At 46.4% G+C, this 27,362-nt stretch overlaps 2 protein-coding genes across 25 annotated transcripts in view; one reads left to right on the forward strand and one right to left on the reverse strand.

Moving 5' to 3' along the window:
• The first annotated feature begins 130 nt into the window (after positions 1-130).
• On the forward strand, positions 131-15,645 carry MAP6D1 (MAP6 domain containing 1). 16 transcript variants are annotated; one of them, XR_011464546.1, is made up of 9 exons: positions 131-268; positions 1,175-1,299; positions 2,143-2,216; positions 3,361-3,645; positions 7,986-8,073; positions 8,467-8,584; positions 9,081-11,728; positions 12,986-13,092; positions 14,851-15,645. XR_011464546.1 is itself a non-coding variant. In XM_070372640.1 (7 exons), the coding sequence occupies exons 1-7, from the start codon at positions 242-244 to the stop codon at positions 9,159-9,161; spliced, it is 798 nt and encodes a 265-aa protein (XP_070228741.1). In that variant the 5' UTR covers positions 131-241; the 3' UTR covers positions 9,162-12,585. The 16 variants fall into 16 exon arrangements, 8 of the variants coding, with proteins under 8 accessions (XP_070228741.1, XP_070228760.1, XP_070228769.1 ...); XR_011464545.1 differs by lacking the exons at positions 12,986-13,092; positions 14,851-15,645 and having other exon boundaries at positions 9,081-10,053; positions 11,593-12,585; XR_011464544.1 differs by lacking the exons at positions 12,986-13,092; positions 14,851-15,645 and having other exon boundaries at positions 9,081-9,215; positions 9,876-12,585.
• The window catches only part of YEATS2 (YEATS domain containing 2), a 103,538-nt gene continuing 88,796 nt past the window's right edge, over positions 12,621-27,362 (reverse strand). For 8 of the 9 annotated variants that reach the window (XM_070372584.1, XM_070372592.1, XM_070372577.1 and 5 more), the window contains 8 exons: positions 22,413-22,515; positions 21,479-21,552; positions 20,029-20,108; positions 19,153-19,354; positions 17,305-17,531; positions 16,374-16,448; positions 15,636-15,709; positions 12,621-14,367 (listed from right to left, as the gene is read on the reverse strand). In XM_070372584.1, coding sequence (XP_070228685.1) covers positions 14,259-14,367; positions 15,636-15,709; positions 16,374-16,448; positions 17,305-17,531; positions 19,153-19,354; positions 20,029-20,108; positions 21,479-21,552; positions 22,413-22,515 — 944 coding nt within the window. In that variant the 3' untranslated portion in view covers positions 12,621-14,258. Of the gene's footprint in view, positions 14,368-15,635; positions 15,710-16,373; positions 16,449-17,304; positions 17,532-19,152; positions 19,355-20,028; positions 20,109-21,478; positions 21,553-22,412; positions 22,516-27,362 lie in introns of those variants that run through there. The other variant, XR_011464536.1, reaches the window with a different exon arrangement.

Below are 27,362 nucleotides of genomic sequence, written 5' to 3' on the forward strand. Positions count from 1 at the left end.
GTGTGTGTCTCTTTTGAAGAGCACTAGTGCTGGCCTGGACTCTCGCTGTCCGTTGTTCTGTGTAACATGCGCCCGAACCTGAAGAGTGCGCATGGAAAGGCAGAAGTGCTTGCTTCTTAATGTCGGCCTTCTAGCACCTCTGCGAAATATTTACTCTTACTTACTACCCCTTTCCTTGCTTGGTTGACAGGTAAAAATTAAGAACATCTTGTCTCTGGCATGGTCTGAAATAACAGCTGCAATGTTTGCTAAATTTTTCCCAAGAAAGGTAGGTAATACTTTGTGGCAGTGAGTGTTGTATACAAAAAGCTATTTTTAGGTTTTGCTTTCTAGGTTAAAATTACAGCTAAATTAAGAATTAGAAGGAACTATCTTGGATAAATTCAAACTTGAATCTGAGCCTAATTGCATCTTATATTGGAAAATGTACATTCTTTGAAGTGGAGCATCTTACTGACATAGCAGACAGGGGTTGTTGTCGTAGCTTCACTGTAGTGGAACAGCTTCTCATGATTGAGAATTATTTCTAGGAAATGCAATTTGAGAATTTAAAAGTTTTTCTTGAAAGGATTTATAGGGGAGTTTTGGGGTCTTTTGGTGATCTCAAAAGATTATGCCAAATTTTGCACCTTGTGCTGTAGAGGGCCCACCTTGTGTGGTGGTGGGCACGGAGCATTGGTGTTCATGACAGTGAGGGAGCAGTGCCCACCTCACATGATGTTAAGAGCTAAATGGCAGTATGTGCCCAGCACCAAGGAATTGTTCAGCTATGGTGGTTCTTCATCTTCCCCACCAGCCCAGACTCTTTTCTACTGTGAAGTACTGGTCATTCTTACCAGGCAGGGGATTCTATTCTAAACTAATGTCACTTCAAGGCAAGGTAATTTTTTTTAACCTAGCCCTCATCTTGCCAGTAAGGAGCTAGGGTGGTCGTGTGTGGGAACCACCCAAGGTCACACTGCTGTGCTTTGACATTTTCTGAATATGTAGCTGATACTAACAACCCTGTGACTTACAGATGAGGCAAGAAATGTTTTTCAGAGATGGGACAGGAGGCTGAGATCATATGGACCTTCCACATGGAGTCCAAAATGAGATTTATGTCTGTGGGCAGACCCGAAAAACAGGCAGTGAAGACATGTCTCCTCTTTCTGATTTGTGATTGTCTGAGAAGGAATGTTTAGAAGGTCAAGTATCTACCTATGCGAGGCCTTGGAGGTCAGCGTCCAGCTCCAGAAGCACAAGCCTGACTGTCCAAGGCTCTGGCAACTGTCCCTGCTCTCCTGTTTGCCCGCTGAGGTACCTTCCTTCCTCATCTTGGCTGCTTTGCTGGCACATGATCACCCCAAGGCCGTGCTCTGCCTGGCTCGTGCGCCTCAGCCTGTGCTGCCTCCACTGCACTCTGCAGTATGGGGTCCCACACGTGCAGCCTCAGCTCTCTTTTCTCTCCACTTCTGTGGCTTCAGTTACCTCCGTGAAGTTGTCTTCTGAGCTCTGTCACTCTGTACCTGTGTCTGCTGCCTGTCAAACATAGTTCTAGGTCCTGGACCCCACTGGGCAGGCATGTCAAATGTCACTCCTGGCTTAAGCCAGAAACCTGGGCCATTCTAGAGTCCCTCTCTCACCTCTTGTTTCTAGAATCCAGGCCCTTCTCTCCACTCTCAGCACCTGTGCGTTAAGTCCCAGTCCCTTGTCCCTAACCTGACTGTAAAGACTGTTCTCCAGCTGCTCTCTAAAATGTGCTGTACTTCACCATATGGCCACAGAGTGCTGAAAACACTCTAGTCATTTCCTGTTGTCACCTGTAAAAAACTGCCTGTGAACCCTGTAGTGTGGCTACCGAGGCCCTCCGTGATCTAGCCCTGGCTGCCTGTGGCCGAACCTGTGGACCTGGACCCCTGCATTCCTGCCCAGTCCTGCTGCCCACCCTCACTGCGGGTGGTGAGGCCAGGCCACTTGCCTTCTTTCCGCTGCTGGAAAGCTCTGTTACACTGGTTTCCATGTCTTGTCATCCACTGCTCTGTAAACCTCCTAAAGGCATCCAGCATTATTCCAGGCACACAGCAATAGTAAGTGCTCTTTTAACTTTAATGAATGAAGGAGTCAAAACAAGAAGAGCTGCTCTCTTTTTTTCTGCTGCAGGACGGAGTGTTTTAGTCACGAGTCTCCCGAGTGGCTGACCCATGGCCGTGGTGCATGGAGGTCACACAGAACAGGTGGGTAATCTGAGCAGGTGTGTCGTCTCCCAGCGTCTTCACAGAACGTGGGGCTCCTCTGCTGCTGCCTTGGGTCGTGGCGGGGCCCAGGCAGCTGAGCTGCTGCCACTTCGGGCAGTCGTAGTGTCACGTCACTGTGCCCCCGAGCTAAGACCAGCCATGCAATGGTTTGGGAGAGGAGTCTTTCTTGACTGGCCAGGGCTATACTGCAGTTCCTCTGAGGTGCAGGCTGGATACCGTCCAGGTATATGCTTGAGATGGTGCACTGGGTAATTAATGTTGTATTGATAGTTACTAGTAACTGGTCTGCAGTGCACACTGAGGGCTTGTGTTAATTCAGGAAGGCTTGTGTGGCCAGGGACTTAGCTCTGCACAGGAGGGAGGGGAACTTTTATAGCATAGTAGCCAAAGATTTGTGGCAGCTTTATAAAGCTAAATCAAGCCTTTGGAGCCATGCTTTAAAATCAGGGATTTTAGACCTCAGGAAATGTCAGTTGAGGGCTAATGTCAATTCTCAGTGGAAGGCTGAATTGGTTGTCACAAATTTGGCATTATAAAGGCTGATTCAAACGCGTGTTCTCCGGGAAGTACAGCCCCAAGTCTTCTCTCTGATCCCCTCATCGCTACATCTTCTCGTGCTTGCCCGCAAGCCCCCTGTGCAGCCTCGCACAAATCTGGCAGCCAGTGGCCTGTGGGCGGGGCCCAGCAGACTGTTCACTCAGTACCAGCTAGGAATGGTTGCCATCCGGCCTCTGGCCTTTGCGAAGCCAGGTTCAATTTGTAGGATAGCACTTGGGGAACTTTGGATTAAATTAAGGAACATTCTTCAAGTTGGATACTTGTAAGTGCCTCCAGCCGGGGCCCGCTTCTGCACCCCTCCAGAGCCGTGCGCACCACGGAGCTGTGGCCCAGCCCTCGCTCCCTGGGTGGCGGTCCCAGGCCAGGGGGCGGAGCTGCGGCGGCGCTGGGAGGGCCGTGGGGGCGGGGCCGCAAGCGGGGGCGGTGCGGGCCGGGAGCGCGGGGAGCCGAGAGGCAGACGCCGGGCCGGCATGGCGTGGCCCTGCATCAGCCGCCTCTGCTGCCTGGCGCGGCGCTGGAACCAGCTGGACCGCTCCGACGTGGCCGTGCCGCTGACCCTGCACAGCTACTCGGACCTCGAGAGCGAGGAGCCAATCCCGGGCGGTGTTCCCTCGCGCAGAGGCCCATCTCCCGCAGGCTCCCGGGATCCCGGCCGGGACGTGCCTCTCACTCAGTACCAGCGGGACTTCGGCGTGTGGACGGCGCCCTCGGGGTCCAGAGATGCAACGCAGGGACGCGGACCAGGAGCAAGCAGCCGCAGGACCAAGCCCTCCGCAACCCCCGGCCGGGGGGTCTACGTGCTCCCCATCGGTGACGCGGATGCGGCTGCAGTGGCGACCACATCATACAGGTAGGCTGGGGGCAGGGGAGCCCATCGTATTCGGACCCCGTGGTCCCAGGAGACTGAATCGCGGAGGCAGGAGGACCAGGTGGGCAGGAACGAGGAGGCGCCCGGATTCCCCATCCCACCCGACTTCGAGAGCTTCAGGCAGCCTGTGAGGTCACCCCTTTGATTCTCCGTTGATGCTCCCTGACCAGACTTGGAGTCAGAGAGCAAGCACCTCCCTGATGGTGAGCTCACTATCTCACTCTCTGGGGCAGTCCTGTCAGAAAGGCCTGCCTTCCTCCGAGTTAAAATCTTAATTTCTGCCAGAAGGGCCCAGCCATGGAAGGAGTCCTCGCAGGCCAGCTGCCAGTGCCCTCTGGGGGCATTGGTGGTGAGGACCAGATGCAGGGCTTCTGGGTGGTCCCCTCAAGATCCCACTGAGGGCAGCTGACTCGGCTCTCACTGACAGGCCTGTGCTCCTCTCCTGGATAAGTGAGGGCTTTCTCTCTCCTTACTCCAACAGTGAGACATAGTCACTGTAGAAAAACTGGAAATTACAGAAATTACAACATAAAAAATGAGTATCCCCAATCCTACCCCAAACTGGTAGTTCTTTCTAATCCTTAACATGTATTTGAGTTCATATCCATTTGTAATTCTTACATGGCTCGATTTGTAACTACATTTTTTATTTCATGTATGTGGCTGTTGGTCCCTGTTACTAGACGCTCTTCTATAACATGAGTTTTAATGGATGTGTAGTGTTTTGTCTTATGGGTATATCAATACATTACCCATATATTGATATGTACCTCCAAATATTAACCTGTTCTTATGTCATTAAATATTTACGGTGTTGCTAATTTGGGGCTATTAAAAACACTGTTCTTTGATCTAGTTACTGCACTTAGAGAAAATTTCCCTACATGTAACCTTGAACATGGGGCGGGAGTTAAGGAGTAATAAGGTACATGTCAACAGTGTACAGAAGATGGGAACAGTGTTGATGGAAATCAGTCCTACTGATGTAGGGGACTGGTTAATTATAGCTCTGCCATAGGAGGGACTAAAACAGATGTCAAAAAAGATGCAGAACAGTATGTCTGCTACTATCTGTGTTGTTAAAGGGGTTATTGATGTATACATATCTGCTGAAATAAGCGTAAAATGTCTCCGCATGGATATGTGAGAAAATCGTAACCTTTAGGGAAAGGAAGGAAAAGGAGTTGTAGACGCTGCCAGGAGTAAATGGAGACTGAGGGACTTTTCACTCTGCTTTTTGAACCACTGCTTTGTTTTGGGGGGTTTCTTTTGGCCATGCCATACAGCTTGCAGGATCTTAGTCCCCTGACCAGGGATCAAACTCATGCCCCTGCAGTGGAGGTGAGGAGTCCTAACTACTGGACCACTAGGGAATTCCCTGAATCACTGCTTAAAAGAAAAAGAAAATGTATATGTATTACCTTAACAAAAAAAATTTAGAGGAAAAAATAACTTACAAGATCATCATTCTTATAGTTAAATCTTTGCTTATACCCTAATTTCTTCAATATGAATTCATACCTGTCAAATTAAGGGCCAAAAGGTATGAACTTTCCCCTTCAACTTTATTACTTTTAAAATCAACTGTTTTGAGGTATAATTTCCATCCAGTAAAATCAATCAGATGGATGACTTTTGTATACACCTGAACACATGATCGAGACACTAGAACATCCCATCTCCCCAGAGATTCCTTAATGGGCATGCGGGTTTTAAGGAACTCAGTGGGGAGTGGCTGTTGCAGGGTGGGTCTTGTGCTCAAGCCGAGCTACAGAGATGTGAGGGGCAGAGCGTTGAGCTGCAGCGCTGGCGCCCTAGCCAGGCAGTGGAAGGTGCCGACTGCTGCATGCCCGGGCCCTGATTGGAACCAGCTGGAGGGAGCTGAGTGGTGACAGGCCTGGAAGGTCAGAGGTCCTGGGTGTGCCATGCCTTCACATGGCTGATGTTCCAGGTATAGAGTGGGGCAGAGCTTGCAGGGAGATAGCTTCGACTCTGGGAAGGACACACTTTCCAGTAATTAGAACTGACTGAGATGAGTAAGCTTGTATGGTGCTGAGCTCCTGCTCACTGGGAGTGTCCAAGCAAAGGCTGGACTTTCAGAAGCAGTCCCTTGCCTGTTAAATAGATGGCAGGTTTGAATGTCCTGCTGGGTCCTTCCAGTTCCTGTGATACTAAAGGTACTGCTTGGCACGTACCAGATCCCAGGCTTAGGACGTCCCATAGATTATCTCCCCCAGGACTTTACAGTGAGTGTGCTTAGTCGCTCAGTCGTGTTTGACTCTTGTAACCCCATAGACTGTAGCCTGCCAGGCTTCTCTGTTCATGGGATTCTCCAGGCAAGAATACTGGAGTGGGTTGCCATTTCCTTCTCCAGGGGATCTTCCCAACCCAGGAATCGAACCCGGGTCTCTTGCATTGCAGGCACACTCTTTACCAATTGAGCTACAAGGGAAGCCCAAGACTTTACAATAACCCCCTGAAATCAGTTCAGTTCTTGCTGTCCCCATTCTATAGATGAGGCACTTGAGTGTCTGGCAAGAGGTCACGTAGAAGAGTGGAGTTCAAGTGTTTCTTGCCCTAGATCAAATTTGTGCTCCCAACAGGCTGCCATCCCCTAAGATGCTGCCTCCTCTCAGTCAGGTAGCTGCTTGACCTATGTCTGGCAGTGGTTGGGCAAAAGTTGGGACTCAATAGAGCTCTCCTTCCTGTGTATAAACTTGGTGGGTCACCTGGTCCCTCTGACCCTTTCCTCCTCTGTAAAGCAGAAGTAGTAAGAGCTTGACTTGCCCGGGTCACCTGCCAGAGACACAGGACTGCTGCTGAACCTGGCTCTCCTGTCACCTTGCAAGCTGACTTCTGAGACCCTCTACCTCCCAGCTCTACTACTGGTATGAGTAACTCCATCCCACCTGCCTCCTTGCAGGATACATGTTACCTAAGAAAACCATTTAAATAAATTTATAAAGCAAAGATAATGAACAGATCATGAGCACCCAGAGATATCAAGGATACTCGTGGCTGCTCCTCTCCACCCCAGCCTCACCTGGCCCCTGGTCTCCAGATGACAGCTCACCTGCCTCACGCGTCTTTCCACCAGAAGTGTGTGCATGCGTGCGTGCGTGTGTGCGTGCGCGTAGCCCTTCTGGCCCAGGTTCTAGCTCTGCCCACTTCTGGCAGTTCTCCTTCCTGTCATCTCTTTCTTTCCTCGGTGAGTCAGTTAAAGGGCTAACCGTCAAAGTGCCAGACTTGACTCCCACTTTTTTAAGTGCCCAACTTGAAGGCTTAGGGAAGTTAAGGGATTTGTTTGAAGTCATGCTGGGCTGAGAACCAGGCCTCAGTATCCTCAGACTGGGCTCTCTGCAATGCCCTGGTAGCTCCCTGCCTCTCAGCAGGAGGGACTGTGGGCATCGAGTCCAACTGAGGCTCACATGAGGTGGATGATGGTGGAAATAGCTTGGTGAGGGAGACACAGTGGACTCAACTTAGTCCTGTATTTTTATTATCTCCTGCCCCACAGTCATGGGGACTGCTCTAGCTCCTGGGCCAGGTCACTTCCTGCTCTGGGACCCCTGCAGCCACCCTGGGACAGCTGGCTTGGGCTGCCTGACCCAAGGCTCAGCTCAGCGTGGGGACAGAAGGGCACGCCCAGGGGGGGACCTGCTTCCCCAGGAGACGCAGAGCAGCAGATGGTGCAGCCAGCTGGTCTTTGAAACCTTGCAGCTTTGGAAGCAAAAATTATCCGATAGAGCCTTGGTCCGATCCACTTCCTGGTACCCAAGTGCTGACCATGGACAGACACAGCTGTACCATGTACACGTGGCCTGCCCAGTGGTGCCCAGCTGTGCTGCAGCTAAGGAGAAAAGGCTGCTTTGTTGACTTCGGGGCCTGAAACCTGGCCAGGGCTGTGGATGGGATAGGCAAGGACCCAGCCCACATGTGGGTGCTGGCCCTGGTCAGCTGGACACTTTTCCCCTTGGCCAGGGGCTTGGGCCCAGGAGGTCTCTGCTAATTTAGTAGAGGAGCTGACAGAATTGAAACAGGTCTTTTTTTAAGAGGGATTAGTTTTTGTCAAAAAAACTGTAACTCTGAGCACATGGAGCTAGGCTGTGCCAGCCTTGTCACTTCCCTCCAAGCAGCCAGCAGTCCCTACCCACATGCAGACCACCATCCTTCCCTGCTCCTGTGCATGAGTGCCCATGTGCACAGCACCATGCAAAAGCCAGGCGGTCTTTAGTTTCTTGAGATGGTCACTATGACTTACTGTTTAATAAGACAGGTTATAGAGAACTAAACAGAACACTGGGCCTCACTTTCCTCCTCAGTTGTGACCAGGTATGACCATGCCTTGCTGTGCGCTGTCCAGGCCGGCCCCTCCCTGGACATAAGGGCCACCAGTGACACGGGCTGGAGGTGAGTGACTTTCACTGGTTCTGGGCTTCTAGGGCCCCTTGACGTGACCCAGAGACGGTACAGGGAGCCCTGGAGAGCAGGGCTGGAACGTGTGGCCTCTGAGGCCCAGCACACACCAGGAGCTCACGGTTTAGGACAAGGAGGATACTGTTGTTGCCCGACTTCTCTGCTCACTCCCAGCGCAGTGTGTGCTGTTGCTCCCTGGCAGTGTGGGAGAAAGTTTCTGGTGGAGCTATTTGGGGTCTGTTTCCTCTGTGAGAAAGTAACATCTGCAGCCAGAGCAGCAGCTCAGCAGTGGACACTGGCCAGGAACGTTCCAGAAGCACAGGGCAAGAGGCAAGGCCCCTGAGGGCCAGTCGGCCCTGTGTAAGGTTGTGATGTGTTCTGTTCCAGACAGGAATTCCAGGCTTGGACTGGAGTGAAGCCATCAAGATCCACAAAAGTGAAGCCCGCCAAAGTCATCACAACCCACAGCTCTGGATGGGATGGCAGCCCCAGGGCCGGTTTCCAGGTCAGTGGGAAGCTGGTGCCTGGCTGCAGGGGGCTGTGAGAACAGTGGCTTTTCTCTCCAGGTTAGGGACTAGGTGTCAGATGTGGATGGTGTAGGATGGCACTATGGCAGGGGCAGTGGTTTCTGAACCCCCGTAACCATCGCTCACGAACTGAAAGCCAAGGTGCTGCTTTGTTGTTAGCCACGTGTGTTCCTCTAGCACTGGCTTCTCTGGGAGCAGGGTGTTGCCTCCCTCCTAAATCCCAGCCTTACCCTTGACCACTTGCTTAGTGACAAGCCTTCCAAGTGCCTGAGTCCGTGTAAGAAAGAGGAGGGGCTGGAAGGGAGGTGTAGGGCTGTTCAGTTTCTAACTCAACCCAAAGGCTTCGGGAAGCAGAAGGTAAGGTCCATGTGGACACCCCCCACCCCGACCCTTCAGGTTAGCAGTCTGCAGCTGCTGGGAGGGGGAAAGTTGAGGAAGAGCTCCACTGATCTGTGGCCAAATTTCATTTTTCAGGCCCCTGAGGTGAGGAAAAAGTTTGCCCCTAACCCCTCAGCCATCTTTCAGGCCTCGGCTCCCCGGATCCTCAACGTGTGACTGCCCACCAAAGAGCAAGCCACAGGGGATCAGAACTCACCACTGGGGACTGCGGTGAGGTCTCAGGACTGGATGGCCCTGTCAGGGGAGGGTCCTCCGTTCTTGCCAGGGGGCACCACTCCTCTGCAAGCCACACGGGTGCTGTGAGCAGAACAGATGCACCACCCAGCTCAGCGCTGGGCCCCCGCTACCCTCTCCTTCCTTGGGAAGTGTGCGGAAAGCTTCAGATCTTTTTTTAATTGCCTCTTTAGGGCGCCCTTCAGTTTTTAAATCTGAAGACCTCGATCATTTCTACTGTGAACTGAGTTGGTCTCTGGGGATTGAGGAATATGGACATAACAGATCCTTGAAAGATCCAGTAATGTCCAGGCTGTATGATAATTTTATAACCTATTTTGGTAACTCAAGGTAATGTCCTTGGATAGTCCCACCAGCGGCCCCCCACAGGTTGTAGAAGAAATCTTAGGTTATCACCTGCATGTGATTCATAATGCTAAGTAACCAGAAACAAGTTTCCCAAAGGAACAGAATATCAATCATAGGGTATCTTTTTTAAAAACGTAATTTCTTTATGGCCAAGATGACCCTGGTTTTAACAAAACATTTCTTGGGATGAGTGAAGTGCTGAATGAAGGACATTTATCTTGTTGGTTTCTGGGAGTGTCTTTGGGGCAAGGGTGGCCCAAAAGGCCTTAAAATGTCATCTCATTACAGGGAGCTCACTAGCTGCTGAGAAACCAGCTCATTTTGGTTTTGGAAGTCCCTCTGCTGACTTTATCGACCAAGTCCAGCCAGTGCAGCCACCTGGAACCAGCCTGGTTCTCTTTGCAAGCAGCCCTTGAAACGTTTGTGTCCTTTTAGAGATTATAGGCACAAGCTAAGGACAGTTTTGGTAAGAAAACTCAAGGATTTCCCTTTGGATTTTTATCCCTCTCCAGCTCCCAAGTGACTTAGCCTGGTGAGCCTTTACTTTCGCCACAGGAGGTGGCATTCAGGTTTCAGAAGCAGCTCAGAGTGGAGGTGGGGCAGTGTTTCCAGCTCAGGCTGCGAGGGGGCCGTCCCCTCAGAGGTGCTAGCTCCCAGCTCTGGCAGGCACAGCCTTTCCCCTTGTTCCAGCAAAGGAAATGATCTGAGAGAATCATTTAAAACGGAAAAGCAAAACCATATGCTTACACAAAGGGTTCTATTATTTCAGACTTCATTGGTTTGCATGTTAGATGTTCCTAAGGGAAAAGAGACTGCCTGCTGGGCCTTCTGTGAGAAGCAAACAGATTAACTGTACAATCTCAGATTTTACTAAAATGCAAATGTACTATTTCAATTTCTTGTTAATTTATTTATTTAATTATAAACACGAACGCCTTCTCATGTCTTCCTTTATCCTCCTCTTGGTAACAGGACTTTAATGTGCCTTGGCTACCGCTGCTCTCCCTTGAGCGCGTAGAGTCTGGGAATGCTCACCCAGGGCTGTGGTCGCACTGGTGTCATATGTAGTGTTTAACAAAAACCCACATCTCCCCAGCCCCACCAGGAGCCTAGGGTAAAGCAAGACTATCCTTGAAGCCAGTCTTGGGAACAAACCTTGGTTCTCCACTCATTAACTGACAGCAGTTTAGACTTCTGTTTCCTAATCTGCAAACCCCACCTCCCCCTAAGAGAACTTGGGTTTCCGTGCAAAGCACAGCTGCTGTACGTGTTCTCTCCTGCGCAGGCACTCCTTCCTGGGAGCCGGCTTTACTGGCATCTGCTGCTTTGGTCCAGCAATAGCCCCTGTCAGTCACACAGCACAGCCAGCTATGCCTCCCCCCTGAGCTTGTCCTAGGAGCCCCATCACTGCCCAGGAGAGGCCTGACCTTAGGAAGGCATCCTGCATGCTCAAGAACAGACAGCTTTTCACAAACATCCCAATGTAACAGCTTTCCTTACTAGACTTCATTATTAGATCTGAATTTTGAAGAAATTTGCTCCCACTCACTCTAGGTCTTAATAAGGCCACTCCAGTAACATTATGTTAAGGCCTTAAGAAGCCACTGAGATAATAATAGCCTCAACCATGTGGTCCAAACTCATGCAGGTCATATAAATAACACATAAAGACAGAAACGTACTGAAATATTAATAGTAGCTATCTTTGAGAAGGGGAACTATGGGTAATTTAAAATTTTTTACATCTTACAATATTTGCTAGTTTCTATACAATAAGCATTTTTGTATTAAATTAAAAGTTTAATATGTTAGGTAATTTTAGCCAAGAGAAAGAGTTCAAATTAATTATTCCATAACCAAGTTAGCACTGCAGTAGCAGGCTTGATCAGCTGTGAGGAGGCCCAACCAGAGGGAAGGACCCCAGTCACTGACAGCAAGACTGGCGGCTCCAACTGAGAAAAACCCATTACAAATGCTAATATTTTCATCCTTGTAATAACTCCAGGATTTTAGGTCAAACTCCAAAAAGCAGCACTTGAGAGAACTTTGGCTGTGCAGCCCGCCCCAGGCCGACGGGGGATCCTTTGAGCTCTGCCGGCCACACACAGGCTCCTCCGGTGAGGAAGAGAGTCCCCGATAAGGTACTGTGACACTGTCCTGTGGCTGCTGTCGGAACTGTGGCTGACACACAGAACATTCAGGAAAGGGGCCTGAGCAATGCCCCTATTCTTCTCCAGACCATCAGACTCCCTGAAGGCTGACACCAAGTGAAGTCTCATACTTGGATTGTCTCCCAGGGCCTCCTCCCCAAAGAACTTCTTATCTTTGAAGAACCAAAGCTTCCAAAACAAAGCCTTTAGTTCTTATTAAGGGTGGATATAAATAGTCATTTCTGAAATATTTCTGCAGTTCCTGTAGTTTTTTCTGTGGTAGCAGATGGTCCCAGCAGGACCGGGTCACAGGAGTAACTTTTTCCAGGCCTCAGCAGAGACCCATTCTTGCCAAACGGACCAGTGTGCTTCCTGGTTGGACATCAGAAGCTGTTTCCCTCATTGCCTTGGCTTTAAGGGGGGTCTGACCCCAGGTTGTTTTCCTTCACTCTAGGCTGTCAGAAATCATATGTCCAGGGACAACATGCATCCTTCCAAAACTTTTTCAGATTTTTATATAACCGTAATCCTTCTTTTACTAGCTGCAAATTCTTTTTGGAAACAAGTGGAAGAATTAAATACACAAAGCCCTACACCTTTGCCTCGCCCCAGCTCTTTGGGACCTAACCTAAGAAAAACCCTACCCAAGCGCCGTGCTCCAGACTCAGAAAGTGCAAGTGCAAGTCCCTCAGTCGTGTCTGACTCTTTGCGACCCCATGGACTATACAGTCAATGGAATTCTCCAGGCCAGAATCCTGGAGTGGGTAGCCTTTCCCTGCTCCAGGGGCTCTTCCCAACCCAGGGATCAAACCCAGGTCTCCTGCATTGCAGGCGGATTCTTTACCAACTGAGCTATCAGGGAAGCCCCCAAACTCAGAAAATCCCATCACAAATACCAAAAGATTTACTGCAGATATTGTTATACATTATGTTACATATTATGATACAAATACATCTGAAACATTAACATATATGAGGACTGTTAAATCATTTACTGTTTCTTTTGCAAAAAGATAACTTCTTGAGGCTTTCATACTTGTAAGAACTGAATCTGTTCTCATTTGGATCAAATCTTCGATCCTGTAGATCTGAGTCATCGTCCACTGGTAAATGAGTCTATACCTGCCCATTGACCTTGCCTGGACTATTTTATGTACAGAATGTCTGAGTCTTCACCACTAAACTATTTTATTCTTAACCAGGGCATGCCCTATGCCTTACTGACTAGATTTCCTTCTGCACTTGCAGTCCTCAGATGGCTGAATTAAAAAGGGCAGACTTCTCATAGTTGCCTCCCTGTCTTTTCCTGAATTGAACGTCTAGAGGACTCAGGAAAACACGAATTACGTTGCTTGGTAAGTTTCTTTGACTTGGGTAGGTTTCAGATCTCCTTGGAGCAGATTCCTAACTGAGAACAGATTCTTTCCTTACACACAGACTTTGTTAGGAAGGTTGGGGTACTGTGTCTATACTGAAACTGGACATCATGCAGGGTGCTGCTAACCTGCCTTTTATCCACTCCGTCTCCCATGGACCGGGCTCTGCTCACGACCAGCCTGTTCTCATGGCTTCCGAGCACTGACCTCCCTGTCACCTGGCTTTGACAGTCGTTTCTCTACCTTTAAGGCACTCACAAGTGTTGTTTGAAATACTTTTCTTCTTGGGAACAATTCACTGACAGAGAAGAACTGGATAAGATAAACTTTCTGAGGGACTGTGGGAACCACTGGCCACTCGACATGGACTCAGCAGCAGAAGCTCCTGCAGACCGCACCAAAAGTATGAACCAGCGCTCTGCTGGCACATCCTCCAAGCTGCGAGGGTCTGTGACTAACACAGTAAGGGCTTCTCAGCTGTAGTCAAACCTTTTCCTGACCTGTGCTGGACTCTGTTCACCCCCTGACAATGCTGAGACTGGCTGCAGTAATATCCTGTGTTCCATGAAACAGGAATTCTCAGTCTGCAGTCTCCCAAGCTCGTGTGGTTTCCGCACAGGATCACTGCTTCCTGAGTCGACTCGGGGCTGAATGCGGATCCTTCCCACCATGGCCACTGCTCTGTGCCGAAGCCCAACCCTCCTCCAGATGTTATCAGGGTAACTGTTGGGGTACCTGGAACCCCAACCCACAGAATGGGTAAAACTCTAGCTTGCCAGACTCATTTCCCACCTCCTGGAGGGAGACTCAGGCCCACGGTGTCCCCTGGAAAATACCCAGAGGACAAAAGGGCCCAATATAAAGTGGCTTGACGCCGGACCCTCATGGAGCCTGCACAGAGAGTGAACAGATGCGTGTTGACAGAGCATGCACCCACTCAACGGTGTAACTCTAGAATCAGGAAACAAACTTCTGTCCTAAAGGGATTGACCTGGGACTGAACACTCCGGTGGTATCAGGTGGAGGCAATGGTTTGGTGGCCCTGATACTCTGAGGCACACAGCGAACTAGTCTTCTCCAGAAAAGAAGAGTCACCACAGTTCAAGGCTTTGAATCCTGCTTTCCTGGGAGCATATTCATTCCATTCACTGATCTTCATTCAGTATCCCCATGTGTTTGTTTGTGAGGAAGTCCAGAAAAGGAATGTTGCAAATGGCCTGGTGAATATTACTCACTGTAATTTCTTTGGGAATCCTGGTCCAAAAAAAAAAAATGTTAATTCTCTTAAATATCTAAATTAATTATATAGAGATAATAATGAGTGACAGGCATGGTTTTGGGCCACCCTTGGGGGTGGGAAGCAGCTCTGTACCCTCTCCCCTACCACCTCTCTTCTGTTCCATTAATTCCTTTGACTCGGGAGATGTGGCCTACCCTCTTCCCGGCCAGCCCTATTTAGGGCTCAAATCTAACTTCCTACTCACAGGCATGAGATGAATTTCAAGCAGCTGGCTGAATGATTAAGGGAAAACAAAGATTTTGAAGATTGAAAAAAAAAAAGGAATGAAGTAAAGTAGAGAACAGAATATTGCTGTAGTTCAGTCTTGGCTAAATGAAAGCTGAATCAAAGCACCACAGAACTTGGGGACCATGTTTCCCATCTCTTGGAAATTATGCCAGAGCAAGTGTGATGTTAAATGTTATCAAAAGCACTGAAGTTGCTTTGTGTCTTCACAGTCAGGACCATGGTGGTGAGCAGGGGCTGCAGAGGCACTCGGCCCACTCCTGGATCTCTAGCAGGACAAGCAGCAGCAACATTATTGGAACTCCTTTGTTCCCCACTTTTTGTAAAGAGCTCTCTATAGTATCCACTGTGTTATATCCCTGTCAAGTCTGACCTAATAATCCTCTTATTTAGGTCTCTTCATGACCTCAGGTACTCTGTTAAAGTTTTAATAAATTTACAACAGCCTTTAAACAATAGAATACATTTGTTTCCTTTGAAAGGAATGCCGGGATGTGGGACAAAAGGAAAATTCAGCATCTCAATCAGTGACAGGCCACAAAGAGGCGTGGTCAGCCTGTGGGTATAGAGCCAGTGAGACTGAAGTTTAAATCTAGGTTCTATGATATATTTGCTAGGAAAGCCAGGCAAGATTACATTTCAGAGCCCACTTTGCTGATTTCTAAAGAGGGAGTATGAGTTCTGCAACAAAAAACAAATTAGGTAACGTGCAGTGCCTGGGCCCAAGTCTGAAACACTGCTATTATCTTCAATGGCAAAGAATTGGTATATATTCAACCCTGTAACACTGGAATCCTACCAAACAGTGTCTCTGCAGCAGAGACAGAGACAATACAGACCTCTCACAACCAAGAGGTAGACTCGGGCCTGCTTGGTTGTTTTGAGACAGTCTGGCTCTGAGAATGTCCCAAGCATGGACACCTCCATCTCCTATCGAACTGATTTAAAGTATAAAACATCTTGATGGGAACTAACTGTCAGGAAGTGAGAACTGTACCTGTTGTGCGATGCTGCCTGGTATCCAACTGCCAAAGCCTGTCTCAGGATGTCACTGACCAGCTGCTCTGTAGCCTGTAACAGAAGATGCTGTTACTCTAAAAATGCCACCTGCATGCTGGCCAGAGGGATGCAGCTGACCCCATCCCAGGCCCTAAATTTGGGAAACCACTGTATCTAAAGACCCAAAGTCCTTAAGGAAAAACTAAAGGTTTGAATAACAGGCCACAACTATAGAGGCCATGATTCTGAATTGTGAAGGGGGTGGTTTTCATTAATCAGACACTGCTTTAATAAAAGAAACAGATGAGGGCTATTTGTGAGGTATCCCTGCCCCTGGAGGGGATCCACCAGGAAAGAATAGTGGAGCCAGGCTCTGGCTGGGTAAGGAACCTGGTTCTGTCATTCTGTTGCTGAGGGCTGGGACAGCTGTGGCTGTTTCTACTGTGACATGCAAATCACCTCCGAAAGCACTGAGAGCTTTGACTTGCACTTCAGGCTACTTAGAAAGCACTTGAAATGGCATTTAAAAATATTGTTAGTGACACTGGCACAGGAACTCTTGCAGTAGCTGCTTTGACACGCAGAGGAACTACAACTGAATTGATTTAAAAATAAGAAAGAAATCCATTTCTGTCCTTGTCTTTTTCAAAGCAGCCTGGGATCCAGTGTGTCCTGCCTGGCTGGCCCCATGGTGCTTCAGCCCCCGACAGCCCCTCTGTTGCCCACAGGCACCCACCTTCAAAAGCATGTCCTCCACCACCGACGCATACACGTTCTTATGCAGCGCCACAGGCTGCAGGGTGATCCCAATCTGGAAGAGCAAAAGAAGGCCTCTTGTTTCTATTTGTACATTAAAAACAAGCACATTTCTGATACCTAAGGAGATGTCCGGGTGGAAGGGACACTCTATAAATGTCCTGGACAAAACTCACGAAGAAGCAACACAGAATGTTACCAACCAGAAGACTGGTACCCTACTGTGCCCTGTTTCTGAAGGATTGTTGAAAATGCTATTAGAATCCTTCTCCCCTGCCCAAATCTCCTTCATGAGAGAACACAGAATCTACCATGAATTCTGACAGTGGGAGCAACACGCTGGAAAGCCTGCATCAGACTCTGAGGCCCTATTTGCAAAAGAAAGAAGATATACTTGGAAACTGCCCCATTTTTTATTTCCTCAGTAGGGGAAAAAAAGAACAGTCTCTCACTTGGGTCCCAGGCAGCCGTGCAGATGCAGTGAAGCTGCATTCTACCGGACGCAGGTGGACAGTTCTCTCCTGCAGCCCAAGGGAGTCAATGCCACATCCACTCCCTGGCAGGGCACTTGGGAGCTATTTACAGTGTCAGGGAAAGCACGTTCTGACATGCCTCTGAGATGCTTCTACTGAGTACATCTGTAGAAGGTGCTTCTACTGAGGCAAATGAGAAAAAAGGAGATGAAAAATACGAAACTGCCTACATCTAGCTGCCTTTGCTGCAATGTCATGTTCAATGAGCAAGCTCTACACGTGTGATTCACTTTCTTGCCCAAAGGCCCTGACATGGGAAAGCAAGTGCCAGACAGTTCGCCCAGCTTTACCACCTATCTCCCCAGAAAGTCTGGTGTCAGTCTCTAAGGCACCGAGCCCCAGGTTAGGGGTCTCACAGCACAGGCCTTAGCCACCTACCTTCTGTGTGATGTCGCCAATAAATTCAGAGCCTGGTGTTGGTGGCAGGTAGAGTTTCATCTCTTCCTGTTTCTCTTCCTGTTCTTTCTTGATGTTTATCTTTAACGGCTCTGAGACGTTGAGGATGTCCACCTCCTCCTCGTTCTCCGGCTCTCTCTTCTGAAACTGCTGCAGGTCCTCCAGTTTCCGGCAGAGGTTGTCAGCGGACGAGAAAGATGATGGACACTCTAAATGAGAGGTGATCAGTCTTATGACTATGGTGACCAAAGAAAAGGGACTTTGCATCTCCAAGGGATCAACAGCCTGAGACCCAGAGAAGAAGGGTTGAGTATCAGGGAGCTGATTTCCTGTCCAGTCCTAAAATTCTACAGACCTATAATTATAAGAACTAGTAACTCATAAGTGAGACAAGCACCAAGACAGGCATCTTGTGTTAAGACATATGTGCTATTAAGGGCAATCTGAGTCAAACAACACATAATTCTGACTCTTGCTACTAAAAATGAGGCCATCCTCCCACCTCACTGATTAAAAAAATTTTTTTTACATCTGGAGAATTTAGAAATGAACAGTGAAGAAATTAAAAATCTGCTTAGAGCTGAGTACTACTACCATTTTAGTGTATACCATGCATCCCATCTTTAGCTGATTTATACAGAGCCCAACAGAGTATATATAGAGCTTTAAAAGCCAGCAGGGGCTCTAGGGATGTTCAATGCATCCCTTTCACTTTATGGTGAGTGAGTGAGGTCGACATGGGGTTAAAGACACCCAGCAGGATGGAGGCAAAGCATCCAACTCTCTACTGGCAGGACGCTCACAGATTTAATCAGTCAAATTAATAAGAAAGCCCAGTACAGGAAAAATACTGTGTTTTACATACCCTGCCAGAGAAGCACAGAAATAATCAACAAGGCCTCTGCTCTCCAAAGCGCTTAGCAATAAAAATCTGAGAAACCCTCAAGGTTCTGATATTAAATACCACTGGAGATTGGAGAAAGGGGAGGCCACCCTGCATTAGGGCTCTCAGGAAAGCTTCATGAAGAAAATGAGACTTGTGTTAAGTCTTAAAGGACCCTCCAAACCGTGCCTGTGCTCCAGCCTTCCTCAGACTGGAAGGTGAAGGGTCTGTTTTTCTATAAAGATGGGGTTAAAAGGAGAAAACAATACTTATTCTTTAAGGTGAAACTCAAAACATTCTCCCCATATATCTTTATGCTCAGCGCCCCTGCACCCCCACCCACATACAGTTATTTGTATCCTTATTAAAAAACTATTCATTTTATCTGCAGCATTATTGGCTGTTTACACCTGTGCCTCCAACACCAGGCAATATACCTCCAGACTAGGTTTTTGGAGATAAAATAACAGATAAGACATTGTCCCCATCTTCAGGGAAGACAACTCATAGGTCACAAAGGAAGAAGTACTTCTTCTGAGAGGAAAGGAGGTGGATTAAGAAAGTTCCCAAAGGAGAACTAATGCAGAGGAAGGGGCACCTGAATGAATGGTGTGTGTCTGTTGCATGCCGTGGGCTGGAACATTCCTCGCTGGGACACAACTTGGGACACTTGGGCACAAATAGTTTGGTAGGGACTGTCGGGGGGTGGGGGCGGTGTGGATAAGACACCTGGTGAGAGGTGAGTCGAGACTTTTGTTTTCCATGGCAACCCCTGGAGTCCTCGGATCTCTTTACTTCAGGTGAAGGAAAGAGAAAGAGCTCTGAGATCTGCTGGGGCTAATGTGGCCTGAGAGCCCTGGAGACTGAGAGATGAGCATGTGCTCCAAGGAGACACCTCTCAGCTGCGAATGGTGCTGAGTACACCCCCCACCCACCGCCTTGCTTACCTGGCTCACTGTCAATCTGGGTCAGCACATCCTCGATCGAATCCCCATCACTCCTCAGGCTTTCGGGGTCAGGTGGGGTGTAGCCATGGCAGCGACACCAGTGAGCAATGTGCTTGGTTTTAAGTGGAGTCAGATGGTGAAATCTTGGATTCTTCTCCAGTATTTCTTGTAAGACTTTTCGCATTGTCATCGCTCTTTGCCACTTAAAAAAATTAGGGGTAGGGGGGGCATAATGAAATCCTTCAACTTAGGAGTGTGTTCAAATAATCACCCAATTGCAAATGACCATGCTAACCTGTTAGAATAATTTTTTTCTGAGGAAAAAAATCTGATGGTGTTTCTCCTCAGTTAAAAAAAAAAAAAAAAGTCTAAGAACATTTACCTAATGTTTATAAAAGAACTGAAATTCCTAAGCCTAGCCTATAAGGTGTTTCAGCTGGTCCCAGCCTGTGATCTCCCACTTTCCCGCCCTCCTCAAACCCATCGCTGACTTTCTCAAAGCTTCCTACGCACGCCTTTGTACTTGCCACTTCCTCTTATAGCCTCACTGTTTGGCAGAGTAGCTGCCACACTGAACAATAAATAGTTGACTTAATTTTAACATATTACAATTCTTTAAAAACTTTTAGAAATTTTTAGCAATGCAGGAAAAGAAAGTAGGTCTTTCAAAGGCTACCTACAAGTCTTTGGAGAATGAGATTTTTAACTAAGGAAAAAGTTCTACCATCAAATATTTAACAAAACATGCCGCAGAATTTATCACTGCTCCATATGACGATGTTTATGGAAGCAGCCAGAATGCACATGTGTTTGATTATTTTCTCCAACAGGCTCTCAGTGGTGTCCTGCATATCAAAGAGGCAGACATGGGATTACCTCAGCAGCTCTCCTTTTCCCAATGTTCCAGCCATAATACTGCTCCACAGATTTTGCAGAAAAACAGCTGGCATCTTCACCTAGAATGCACATATCCAGCAAACTCTGAATAAAGTTAAGATTTAAATAAAATCTTATTTGCTGGAGGCATGTCCAAAAAGTTTCTTTAGACCTCTTTATGGGCTATGTTCCTTACTAGGCAAGTTTGATGCAACATAATACAGAAGGGCTTGTCCTTAGAAGAGAAGGCATCTCATTCATGTGTACTCAAAACAACAGCCCTCCTTGGGAAAATCAGCTTCTGTGGTAGAGAAAGCTTCATCATGACAGGAGATTTTCTATTAAAATAAATGGCAATGGCACTCCACTGGGAGCAGACCTGAGAACTAGCCCTGGCCTATTAACTAAGCTGCCTTGAGCAACCTACATCATCACTCTGGGCTTCAGTTTTCTTAACTGTAAAATTAGACGACTAGGAAGATGGCTTCTGAACTGCCTTTAAGCTCGAACATTCTATATTTGCATCTGATTTTTTTAAAAAAGATTAAAATTTTTTTCTGCTGGGCTAGAAGAATCGTTGAAAATTGACTCTGAGCTACTCCAAAATGACCCCCTAAACCCTGAGGGGAAAAAAAATAATTTTTGCTATTACAGCTGGAAAAAAAGCAGGGTAGTCTGTACTCAGCTCATCATTTCATAGTCCCATGAATGTGAAGTGATGATCTGCTTCATCCCTTCCCTCTAAATGTTCACAGGTGACCTTGCCCAAGAGCAGACACCTAAGTATCCACAGGCTGTCAGTCATGCCCTCTGTCAGAGCAACCAGGGCTGAGAAGCAAATGGTTCAGTCTTGCTAACAATGGGCAGGGACAGAGGAGACTTCACTGCTGGAGGTCTTGATAGTCATGCAGTTCTACAGAGTGAGTGACAGGAGTGTCAGATGAAAGATAAATGACTCTGGAATCAAAACTGCATGACCTATAGCTATTGTGATTTTGAACAAGTGACTCAACCTTGCTTATTCTCAGTTTTCTCATTTGTGAAATGGAGATGACACCATGTATCCTACAGAGACCATGGCTAAATAAGAAAGTATAATGAGCCTGCAGAGTCTGGCATGCTGTGGGCAAATGCTAATTATTTTCCTTATTAATAAACATTAAAAACAAATACAATTTTATATATACACTACATATTTATAATTTCTATACTATAACAAAAAAAATTCCTTCTGCAGATCAAACACAGTGAAAGTAGTAAAAGACTAACCGACTGACCAAGACAGTGTGAATGCTAAACCCTGCAAATAAGCTACAGCTGTAGCTAAACCCCACCCCCCAAGATAACTACCGTCAGTATCAATTACAACACCAAGTGATTCAAACTGACTCAATACCCCAAGCAGGTCACAGCTTTAAACCACGCTCCCGTATACTCAGTGTGGTCTTACTTTTTGCAGTAATTAATGGGATCTTCTTCACTACTGCTGTTAAGAGTTGCTGGATGGTCTCTAAATGGTCTATCCTGAGAAGGACAAAAGAAAATTTGGGTAGCGAATACATACAGTGGTTTCTCTGTGTGTGTATATATGTATGAATTTATGTATGTATGAAATATTTCTCCTTTACAAGGGAATTAAACCCAACTATATCTGCATGTCCTTCCTTCTATATATTGCCTTGTTTATAAACAAAAAGCATTTAATGCTTAAAGTCAACACTAAAACAGATGAGACCCCAGGAATGACAAATAATGCAAACTTGACATTTCATATTTTAAAATAGTCATGTAATCTTTCTGTAGTGAGACTGTCACTAGAGCAGAGACTCATAGTGTTATTACAGTTCATGCTGTCAACTCTGTGAAAGTGGCTAAGTCTCTACCGTCCAAGCAGTTTGAGGTACTTCAAAATATGCTAGAAGTGGGTTTCCCCCAGTTTGGAAATGAGAAAATCTCAGTATTTCTAGAAGCAGCACTGAGTGTGTATGGGCCATAAAAAGGCAGCTGTTTAAGACTGGGCACATGTGTGGATACTGCAACACAAAATGTACACACACCTGAGCAATTACATCATAAATTTCACACCCAAAGATGGAGCAAAGAAACTTGATGTTGGCAAGCTCAAAGGAAGGGAGACCTATAATTGCATCCAAGGCCCTTAATCAGGTGCCGCTCGGAGGTCACATCGAGGTGTTAAATGAAGCCTCCTGAGCTGTGCAGCAAATGGTAATACTTGTTCACCACACATGGACAGAAGCTTCTACCCATCAAAGGGCTTAATGCATACAGAAAACTCTACATATAGTTGTCACAGGGATGGTTTTTTTTCAAGTACCATAACATACTAAAAGCACAAACCCCTTAGAAAGGACTGAAATAATTACTTAATGACATAGTTTCCCAGCTCAGAACTGTCTTCTGTTTTCACTGCTGTCTGACCATCCTGGGAGGGGCCCCCTGGTGCAGGTGTTTCCGGTTCTGTCTTCACTACAAGGGAATAGAAACAATGAGAGCGCTATTAGGGCTCAATGATGGAACGACACCTGTGGACAGAAACAATGGGAACCCAGTGAGGGTGCTGCCACAGCTGCAGAGACAGCCAGGGTGCTGGGATAGCGCCTGTCGTCACGGGATCAGCAGACAAGGGGAGAACTGTTAGCCTGTGTCTCATGACAAAGGCAGGGCAATAAAATGGCTTTTAGATATTTCTTAGAAGGCTAACCACACCACTGTGGAAGACCACACACATGCACTCTTACACTTGAACAACGCCACATTAAAATACAATGCTGGCCTGTTCTAAGTTTAATATCCTATTGTTTATCATCTCTCCAGCTAAGTTTATCAACTTTTAGCATTATCTTAGTGTTCTGAGACACACAGCAAAAAACAAAAAAATCAGATCTTTTGTACTGGGAAAAATCCGAACTCATCACATGAGGCTTTTCAGTTCAGTTCAGTTGCTCAGTTGTGTCTGACTCTTTGCGACCCCATGAACGGCAGCACACCAGGCCTCCCTGTCCATCACCAACTCCCGGAGTCCACCCAAACCCATGTCCATTGAGTCAGTGATGCCATCCAACCATCTCATCCTCTGTCGTCCCCTTCTCCTCCTGCCCTCAATCGTTCCCAGCATCAGGGTCTTTTCAAATGAGTCAGCTCTTCGCATCAGGTGGCCAAAGTATTGGAGCTTCAGCTTCAACATCAGTCCTTCCAATGAACACCCGGGGCTGATCTGCTTTAGGATGGACTGGTTGGATCTCCTTGCAGTCCAAGGGACTCTCAAGAGTCTTCTCCAACACCACAGTTTAAAAGCATCAATTCTTTGGTGCTCAGCTTTCTTCACAGTCCAACTCTCACATCCATACATGACCACTCAAAAAACCGTAGCCTTGACCAGACAGACCTTTGTTGACAAAGTAATGTCTCTGCTTTTCGATATGCTGTCTAGGTTGGTCATAACTTTCCTTCCAAGGAGTAAGCGTCTTTTAATTTCATGGCTGCAGTCACCATCTGCAGTGATTTTGGAGCCCACAAAAATAAAGTCAGTCACTGTTTCCCCATCTATTTGCCATGGAGTGATGGGACCGGATGCCATGATCTTACCAAATCTACTGACGGAAGATAACTGTGTCAGGAGCATGTGTCTTCCTTCTATAGTCTCTGATCAAAACACTGTGCATGCACACGTGTGCATGCGTGCACACTTCTTTTGCACCAGCTCCCCTGCCGTCAGTCTATCCCCTTACGACTCACCTTGTACACGAGCACCAGTACATGCGCCTAAAGCAGCGTGCTAGTGTCATTTTCTACTCAACATCCCTCAATAGTTTCATATAAGCAAAGGTCTACAAGTGAGATACACAGTGTATCTTCCCCCTTTTCACTGATGCATAACTTGCAAAAAATGCACAAATATTAAGGGTACAGTTTGATAAATTTTACCTACATATACATCCATGCACCCAGCACCTCAATCAAAATGCAGAGTATTTCCAGTCCTCAGCCAGGGTCCCTTATGCTTCTAGCATTCCTCTCTGCCAATTCCACTTTAAATTTTATATAACTGGAATCACATCGTGTATACCCTTTTGTGTCAGCATCTTTTTGGCTATTAAAAAAAAAAAAAAAAGGAAAGCTTGTATATGTATCTGGGTGCACATATGCATGCATTTCCTAGAAGTGTACCTCCTGGAACACATGACAGATAACATGTTTAACTTTACCAGAAACTGCCAAACTCATTTCCAAAGTTATTATGTCAATTTGTAGCCCCACAAGCAGGGTATGTGAGTTCCAGTTGCTTCACATCCTTGTCAACACTTAGCAATGCAGTTCTTTTAATTCTGGTGAAAGAACAGTATCACTATGGTTTTAACTTGCATTCCTTTGACGACTGATGAGGGTGAACAACTTTTCATTTCATTGTATTTAAATATCCTCTTCTGTAAAGTATCTGTTTATACTTCTTGCTCTTTAAAAAAAAATTCAGCGTCTTTTTCATACTGACTTTTAGGTCTTCTATATTCTGGGGAGAACTCTTTGTCAGATATATCAATTGCAAATATCTTTCAGGATGTATGTGGCGACTTTCACTCTTAAATTTTGTCCATCCGATACAGTAAAGTTCCTAGTATTAATAAAGTCTAATTTATCAATCTGTTCTTTCATGGCTGCTTTTCTTGTGTTTTATTTGCCCAAAGTCATGAAGATATTCTCATATTCTCTTCCAGAAGCTTTACTGTTTCATCCTTCACATTTAGGTCTAGGACCCAATGCAAATTAAATTTTATGATGTAAGTAAGGTAGGGGCCAAGTTTTCTTCTTTCCCCCAAAAGGATATATCTAATTAGCCCAGTACAACTTATTGAAAAGAACATCTTTTCCCTGCTGAGTCTGTCATAAATCAGGTAAGTACTGGCTATATTCCCTGTGCTGAACAGTACACCTCTGAGCCTGTCTTACATCCAACGGTTTGCACCTTCCATTGCCTGACCCCTACATTCTGTCTGTTCTTGAACCAATACTACGCTATCTCAATTATGTAGCCTTACAGTATATATACATCTGGTGACCCAAGTCCCCCAGCTTTTTATTCAAGATTGTATCAGCTACTCTAGGCCTGTGCATTCCCATATACATTTTAGACTATCTTGTCAATTTCTACACAAACACCAAAACAACACTAGAGATTCTGACTGGGACTGTACTGAACCCATGTCCTTTTGGGAGACAGACTAAAATCAGGTATTTCAGTAAATTTATATAATTAATTGTAATTGTATATCCTTCAAGTTCTTTTAGGTCTTTAAGTTTCTCTCATAAATATTTAGTGGATCGTTGGCAGTTAATTTCTATATAGAACTCGAAGTGGCTTTTATATGTATACCAACTTGTATTGAGTGACCTTGCTAATTCCACTGTCAGCAAGACGTCTTCCCCCAACCCCTAGTGATTCTGAGACATCAAGAAACAGAAGGAAGCCCTCAGAAAAAGTTCAGACACTCTAGTTCTGTAGATGCAAGTATATGCTATTTATTTATTTGGCCACATGGCACTGCTTGTGGTTCTCTTAGTTCCTCAGCTGGGGACTGAACCTGCCATAGAGTGAAAGCACCAAGTCCTAACTACACCAGGGAATTCCTGTAAATACAATAATTTAATCTGGCACTCAATCACAAAATCATATAATCAGTATTTTCAGGTTGGGAGAGCTATTTACTGGATAGGCTCTTCTAAGACTTACATATAATAGCCCCAAACTGGAAACAAACCTAATGTCCACCAACAGGAGACAGGATAAACATACTATGGTCTATCCATTCACCTCTACAGTATGGAATACTACTTAGCAACAACATGGCTGAATCTCAAAAAACACTGAGTGGGTGAATTAAATCAGACACAAAAGAATGCATGTGCTTCCATTCACATGAAGTTAAAAAACAGACACGATTAATCTATCATAGAAATTGAAACAGTGGCTGCCTACAGGGGATGAGAATTCCTATAGTGTGAATGGGATGCTAGGTTCATGCAGTTGTCAAAATTCATCAAATGGTATGCTTAATTAAAATCAAAACAGAAATGCTCTGGTCCAGTCCAAAATTAATTGAATCAGAATCTGTATGAGGACTATGATACACACCTGCTACTGAGGAGAGATGCTGGTTTAGGTTAGCATCTTTCATCATGACTGACATACTTCTCCTATAAGAACTAATCAGTAAATACTTTAGGCTTTGTGGGTCATGTGAACTCAGCTGGAATGACCAAACTCTGAGGCTGCAGTGCACACACGGACAATATACAAATGAATCGGCATGGCCATGTGCCAATACTGCTAAGTCACTTCAGTCGTGTCCGACTCTGTGTGACCCCATAGGCTCCCCCGTCCCTGGGATTCTCCAGGCAGAAACACTGGAGTGGGTCGCCATTTCCTTCTCCAATGCATGAAAGTGAAAAGTCAAAGTGAAGTCACTCAGTCGTGTCCAACCCTCAGTGACCCCATGGACTACAGCCCACCAGGCTCCTCCATCCATGGGATTTTCCAAGCAAGAGTACTGGAGTGGGGTGCCATTGCCTTCTCCGATGTGCCAATAAAACCTATTTAAAAAATGTGCAGCAGACTGCAGTCAGCCAACCCTTGCTTCAGATGGTCATGCTGTAAGTTTCAAATCCATCTCTTCCCAAGACTATTGTGAGAGATCCTGGAATGCCTGAAAAGAAGTATTTCAAATTCTGACTGCACTGCCTTCTAGTTTTCTAGACTTGGGAAGTACAGACTTAGTATTTCCAAACTTCAGTTTCCTCACTGGCAAAATGGGCATTAACAGCTCTTTTCAGGTACTTTGATCATTAGTGATATATAGATATATATATAGCACCAAGCAGCTAGCATGGTGCCAGGTACATTTTAGGCTCTTACATAAGGTAGCTATCATTATTGTAGATCTTACAGATGTCAAAATGTTTTGTTCTAACACACTGTACTCTCTCCATCCAGTCAATAGTCATAAGTGTCCCCACTGCCAGCTGCCAACATCTGACCCTACCTACAGCTCCTTTACATAACTGTACACCCCAGGTGAGTCCCCTTGATTGGTCTACTCGCCCAAACAAGCCCTGTGAGTCTTCGTCTCTACTGTTTCCTTAACCTGGCATGCCTCTCCATAGTCAAAAATGCTTCACTCTTAAAGTTCTGGTTAAAATCCGTGTCCTATACAAAGTGTTATCCACCTCCACAACCCTCACGTTCCATGGACCACACATCCTAGACTAAACTATTTCAGCATTCATTTTTCAGATCATCTACTGTGCATTTATCAATCACT

This window comes from Bos mutus, chromosome 1 (assembly GCF_027580195.1).
Source record: "Bos mutus isolate GX-2022 chromosome 1, NWIPB_WYAK_1.1, whole genome shotgun sequence".
NCBI lineage: Eukaryota > Metazoa > Chordata > Mammalia > Artiodactyla > Bovidae > Bos > Bos mutus.

Excerpts from the sequence above, each read along its gene's own strand:
- MAP6D1 (XM_070372640.1), top strand. The coding sequence starts at position 242 with ATGTTTGCTAAATTTTTCCCAAGAAAG. Across the intron at positions 269-1,174 it reads CTAAATTTTTCCCAAGAAAG|GAATGTTTAGAAGGTCAAGT; the intron begins GTAGGTAATACT and ends TTGTCTGAGAAG. Across the intron at positions 1,300-2,142 it reads TCTCCTGTTTGCCCGCTGAG|GACGGAGTGTTTTAGTCACG; the intron begins GTACCTTCCTTC and ends TTTCTGCTGCAG.